Raw genomic sequence first — 6,677 nt, forward strand, 5'->3', positions numbered from 1 at the left:
CACCGATAGATGCCGGAAAATGGCGGCATGAAGCGCCTCAACTTACTTCAACATAGTTCCTTGGTACTAAGATGTCACAAGATGGCGCCACAGCAAGCCTTTTATCACTTTTTAGAGAAAACAAAGTCTGGACACACTTTGAAGTCATCGCACTGCTCTGTCATTGGTCAAATCCAAGTCACATGGTTTCTGGATTCATGTTGTCCATCAGGGTCTGCATTGCCTTGCGTTAGCCTTGGTCAGTTTCCGGCCTTTTTTCAAGTGGATTTTTGGCAATTTTTGGCAAAATGGTTTGTTTTGTGACTGGAGGCTGTTCCACTTAACCGGACAAGGCGTTGGGATGCATTATTCCCCCCCAAAATGAAAAAGATGACACATGTGGGAGCTAAATACAAGTGTAGTGGGTTTCACATCTACCTCACAGTTCTGAGGTTCTGGATTTAAATCTCAGTTCGTGCCTTCCTGTGTGAGTTTCTATGTTCTCCCTTTACTTGCGGCTTCCGCCCACATTCCAGTAACCTGCAAATGTTCGGTTCACTGAAGACTTTAAATTGCTGGTAGGTGTGAACGGGAGTGTGAATGGTTGTTTGTCTATGTGTGCACCACGACCGGCTGGCTCACAGTCCACGGTGTGCCCCGCCTCTCACCCAGTCAGCTGCGATTGGCTCCAGCTCACCCTAATGAGGACAAGCGTGACAGAAAATGGATGGATTGAGATGCAATAGTACTGATAGTATTGCTACTACTAATTATAATAATGATACATGTATTGGCATTGAAGTTATTAGGCTTGATTTCCCACACAGAGTTTTCTTTTTCTTTACTTAAAAAGTACAATTTTTCTGTCTAATTCCTATATTTATTTATTGCAGGCTTCTCCCTGTGCAAATGAATTTTTCACACTATCCACTACTCTGGCATGATGACATCTCCCGAAAAGACACCCGGAGGTTCCTCACAGGAGGTCTAAACGCTCACACAGCACAGGGCTTACGAGGCCTGCGTCTGAGGACGCCGTGACACTTCACTTCAGCAAGACAAATGGTGAGTAATGTGATTAGCCTTTCAGATACTTTTTTTTTATTGTCCTCTTCAAAGGACAGGACCCCTGTGTCAAATTGTGCACCGTGGCTCTGCTCAGGCACACGTGACACTTGCGTGGAAGGTGGACACATCTAATAGAATTGGACATCTTTGAAGTCAGATCATTTACATTCAGATTGGGAACAAGAGGATATGTTCCAATATGTTACAAGGAATGTAAATGAGAATATATATTTTAAAAAACGTGGTACCTTATAACCGGGTCTCTGTATTTACATATTTTACACAGCAAGTACTGTAATCATGATATGCATGATAACACAGACCTAGAAATAACCCCAGTAAATTAAATAGAGACTCACAATAGCTGTATTGCAATGACACAGCCTGAACAATTGTACACTTTTATAAAAACATTATGTATACGCATTTTACATCATTTTAAGTTCCATGTGTTCTTCACTGAGAAATTAAACAAAATTAAACAAAAATTCCTTGTCCCATGCCGCTACCCTATAAGAAGTTTGACTGAAATTGGTTAGATCCAGCCATCCGTCCATTTCCTGTACCGCTTTATCCTCACTAGGGTGACGGGCGTGCTGGAGCCTATCCCAGCTACCTTCGGGCGAGAGGCGGGGCACACCCTGAACGGGTCGCCAGCCAATCGCAGGGCACATAGAAACAAACAACCATTCGCGCACACATTCACACCTAAGGGCAATTTAAAGTCTTCAATCAACCTTGCATGCATGTTTTTGGGATGTGGGAGGAAACCGGAGCGCCCAGAGAAAACCCATGCAGGCACGGAGAGAACATACAAACTCTACACAAGGGAGGCCGGATTTGAATCGGGTCTTCAGAACTGTGAGGAAGATGTGCTAACCAATCGTCCACCGTGCCGCCCATTAGAAATCAATCAATGAGAAACTGCCCCTGATTACATGCTTACATGTGTAAGTCATCAAGTGCTGGCTGCAGGTTCACTCTTTGCCAAGTTCAATTGTCAGACCTTATAGTTGTCTATTGTGTTAATTGTTTCACCCAACAGTCACCATGAGATGCTACCATTCACAAATTAACCTTAAGTGACAATCATTTGTCAGTTCATAGAGAACATTTGTTGCTAAACAATTGAACCAAAGGTGGGCTCACGACTTGGCAAGCTCCAAGACACTCGATTTTTCCCTCGAAGCCTTCAGCAATCTTCTGTTGCAGTCTTATTTGGGCCAGACGCAGCGGAGCTGTCTGAACCATGTAAATCTCTCCTTTGTGAGCTTCACTTCGAAATCACTTGCCACAATTGAAAGATCTCCCTCCAAATGGAAAACAGAGAGCAGCAAAGAACACTTTGGCTGCTTTGGACACTGTGGTGGACATCAAAGCATGGCAGAGGATCCCCCTTCTGAATAGCAGCTACATGCCATTCCAATAAGAGCAGTCTATTTGGATGTGTAGTTCAAACGAGGGCTGGTGCAGGCTGCTTTCTGGGGCCCTGCCACTAGACGTCTGGCTGCGCAGATGTTTTGAATGCCACTCAAGACCATTTGCCACTTGGGTTGAAGCTGAGGCCAGTTACAAGTGAATGCAGGCCAGTCGGGCTACACACACAAAACATTACTCACATCACCTTTGCGTCAGCACACATTATTGGAGTCACAAGTTGAAGCTCTTATATGGCGAGTATCTAGTATTCTAGTTAATAGATCGAATAAATATCTTTGAACAATGATAGCCCTTTGATGCTGCAGAACCATGTGGACCATGGCCTGCGTTGTAAGATGTGACTACAAAACTGCCAGAAAAAAGCCTAGTAGAACAGCTGATATTTATTTGGGGTTAATCAGAGGCAAATTGAAATGGTGGGAGTTGTGTTGTGACTCCCATCTAACATGACTTTAAATGCGATTGCTTAATTGTGGACACAGCCATTTAATAAGCAGGGATGTGCACTTGTGCAAACACGTTATCTGAGTTGTTTATTTGTGTATTTTTTTCAATGGAGTTGTACTAGTTATAGGTTAACTAATAGTGGGAAAAAAGTATACAAATGTTTTATATTGGTCTCATTTTTGTATATCACAAAACCTCCCATTTAGACAGGGGTGTGTAGATTTTTTATACCACTGTAGCTTCCCTTGCCCTCCTTTGTTAATAGCTGTATTATTGACTGTGTTGACCGTGTTAGCAAAAATACATAATACTACTGTTTTTTTTTCTTAATTGTATAAGTAAATGTTAAATAAATAAATAAATAAATGTTCTGTGAAAGCTCTTAAATTAAAAATGAAAAGCTACACTTCAATAACATAATGATAATAATGCTAATCCATATCCATTATGGTGGTGTATTGAGGTCCACTTTAAAGTATCCTCAGTGCCAGAAGGGTTATTAACCCCCCCCCCCCCCCTTATATTGTAATAAACATTGGAACTGTTAGCAAAGCTTTATTAAAAATAAATATATGTATTTTGGATGTAATATGTAATTGGAATTTTTGTTATACAGCTTGTGTGCTGGATCTTATTAGCTTGTGCCAGCGTACTAATGTGTCAAAATGTTTAAATTTAGTCCACTAGCATCATTTTAATATTTAACTATGGCATGAAAGCATTTATCAGATAGACTATTCTCAACATAAGCGTCGTCCACGATTCAAGGTGACTTTGTGACTTTCATGACTAAATATGGACAAAAGCAAGTCAGATTTAAACTGGAGCTCCCTAAACAAAAATGCATTACCCCCACTGTGTTATGTACAAAAATGCGGCTGCTATGTCTGTGCATGTCAGAGTTTGTCTTTCTGCATCATCACAATAAGGACTATTGTTTGAACACCCGTACGTGTGCACTGATGGTCTGAGTCATTTTTTTGGAGAAGAAATCTGTTAAGTGTCCCAGCAGAGTGTACACCCTTGCTTTAGCGATTCACATTTCAAAGGTCAGAGTTACAAAAAGCAGCAAGAACAGATATCAAGAGGAAATATGAGCCCCCACCCCCCATCTCCTGCAGAGCTTTATGAAACAGTAGATTGGCATAACGTCACAGTGTAGAGGGGTGAAGAGACTGTTTTGTATTGTTTCAGGCCTATATAGGAGCCAGATGTGAATATTCACTGACACAACAAAGTCATCCACTAGAACAGTTTGATCCTTTGGGGGTATTGGGCTTTCTTTTCCTCCCATGTCTGTTTTCTGCTTATGTTCTATGTTTTTCACATGGATAAGCATACTGTACTATGTCATCTAGTAAAGCATACCTATATTTTCCTGCTTCGACTTGTAAAGCACATCACACTATTTCATATTATGCAGGATATACATGTGACTCTATTTCATGTTGTAAAGTACAGGCATACGGACCAGTTTCACGTTGTAAAGGATATGCACATGGTACTCCTTTACCTTGTAAAATATATTCATAATATGTCATCTTGTAAAAATTATGTACCGTATTTTCACGACCATAAGGCGCACCTCAAAGTCTTAAATGTTCTCCAAAATGGACGGGGCGCCTTATAAGGCGGCGCGCCTTATGTGTGCACTGAGTTCCAAAATCTGTAAATGTTGGTGTGTGAGCTTGATGAGCGCTCCGCTTGACCGACGCGGAGCATTTCCTGCCGACACGCTGCTTATATAGAGGAAAGGTGGACGTGACTGATGAAAGCGCGTGAAAGACGACGCTAAAGGCACGCCCCCAGTAGGTAGATAGCGCCGGTATGTGCATTGTGCAAAACAACATCGGTTTGGCTAAGGACCCCCGAAAATCGCACTTACGAAGAGACACGCTTACGAAGCACAGTTTAAACTGCAAGCTATCAGTTACGCGGAGGAATCGAGCAGCCGTGAGAGAATTCAAGATCAACGAATCCATGGTTCGCAAGTGGAGGAAGCAGGAAAACGAGGTTCGCCAAGTCAAGAAGACGAAGCTGAGTTTCCGCGGAAACAAGGCGAGGTGGCCCGAGTTGGAAGACCAACTCGAGCAATGGATTAATGAACTCCAACCGCTGGACATCGGTGTAAACACGGCGTTCAAAGTGAAGTTGCGAGCGGCGTGGGAACGATTGATGACAGATGGTGAACACATCTTTACTCAGACTAGGAGGCAGCGCCGGGCGAGTTACGCCACAATTTGTGAATGGATTATGGATGCTTGGGCTAACGGCTCTGGTTGCACTGTTGTTCGAGCTTTCGTAAAAGCCGGCATCATTTCTGAGGAGCCGCACGGCAACGAGACTGAGGGAACCTGGCGTCTTTGATGGAGAACTTGCCCAGCTGTTCATTTCGGATACAGAAGATGAGGACTTTTGTGCATTTGTGGATGTGGATTGATCAAAAAATAACGTGAGTACATTGTTAAATACTTCAATAAAGTACAACCGAACTCAGTTTTGCTCCTGCTGCCTTTTTAAAACATTGTTTTAGCGTGCATGCATGCTACCGTATGTTTTAAGCTAGCGTATGTTTTACCATGCCTGCGGCCAATAATATGTATGTGTTAAATACAGAAATAGGCCCCCGTAACTGAGACTGCGCCTTTTCATACGGTGCGCCTTATGGTCGTGAAAATACGGTATATCATCCAACTGAATCTTATAAAGGAATTTCATCTCGTAAAGGGTATGCATTTAGTATTGTAGTATTGTGTAAAACGTGCATATCGTAGGTTTTGCAAATCATGTGTGTGGGGTACTACTGTATTGTCTTGTATCGATCATACAGTATGTATATCATGTATATATATATTTTTTAAAGGCATACTGACTAATCTTACGGCTAAAAAGAACTATTTTATCAAAAAGAGTATGCCTAACACACCATTTAATCATTTCACTGTATTTCATCTTACAGATGTGAGAAGTGTTGCCAATAAATTGTGTATCTGCAAAGCCTGGCTATTTCCTTTTCAAGTTATGCCCAGTTTGAAAGGAGCACACATTTGTTGCACGAGCATGTTCACATGTGCCAAATGTTCACTGCCTATGCCAAACCGTTTCTTGTGCTGTCACTATTTGACTCTTGTTTGGTGTTGTTCAGTGAACTGGATGAATGAAGTGTGATCACATGCTAGCCTGTTGAAGAGCCATAGACAGCCACAACCTGGCGCCTCCTCCACATGCTGGTCCCCACTACTGCGGGATGGCTTTCCACAGCCAACGTGCTTGCGTTGGTCACTGTTGCAGTTTCCCCCCTGTTCGACGCCCCTGGGCAGGCGACTCCATTCCTTTTGCACTAATCTGGAGTTAGTATCAGACAAACAACGGTCTGCTCTCGGCGACCACTGTCTTCTCAGAGGATTGAGTTTGGTATCAGTTTGGAGATATGAGATTGCCACATAGTAGGGCAGTGATTCCGCAACCACTATGCCGCAGCACACTAGTGTGTCGTGAGAGAGCTTTAGTTGTACAGTGGGGAATTATCAAATTGCACTTATTTGGTCCGAAAATGCAATATTTACTTCAGTACAAATGATGTGTATTTGCAAAAATAATTTAGCATTGGCAGTGACAATTTCCACAGAGACCTAATCACTCGTGCTGCTCATCCCACAAATGCATATTCCTTATAATGGGGGATAGTTAAAATGAAAACAAATAGGCTGTTCAATAGAACATTTACAGTATTGGCAAGGAGC

General features: G+C 42.4%; 1 protein-coding gene across 5 annotated transcripts in view; it reads left to right on the forward strand.

Moving 5' to 3' along the window:
* Window positions 1-1,625, forward strand: part of tasp1 (taspase, threonine aspartase, 1) — a 61,110-nt gene extending 59,485 nt beyond the window's left edge. The window contains exon 14 of one of the 5 annotated variants that reach the window (XM_061689486.1): window positions 873-1,625. Coding sequence is in view for 4 of the 5 variants with exons in the window: in XM_061689481.1 (XP_061545465.1) it covers window positions 873-923 (51 nt within the window). In the remaining variant the exon portion in view is untranslated. The remainder of the gene's footprint in view (window positions 1-872) is intronic. The other 4 variants (XM_061689481.1, XM_061689480.1, XM_061689478.1 and 1 more) reach the window with 4 other exon arrangements.
* Window positions 1,626-6,677: the final 5,052 nt, after the last annotated feature.

This window comes from Phycodurus eques, chromosome 11, assembly GCF_024500275.1.
Source record: "Phycodurus eques isolate BA_2022a chromosome 11, UOR_Pequ_1.1, whole genome shotgun sequence".
Classification (NCBI taxonomy): Eukaryota; Metazoa; Chordata; class Actinopteri; order Syngnathiformes; family Syngnathidae; genus Phycodurus; species Phycodurus eques.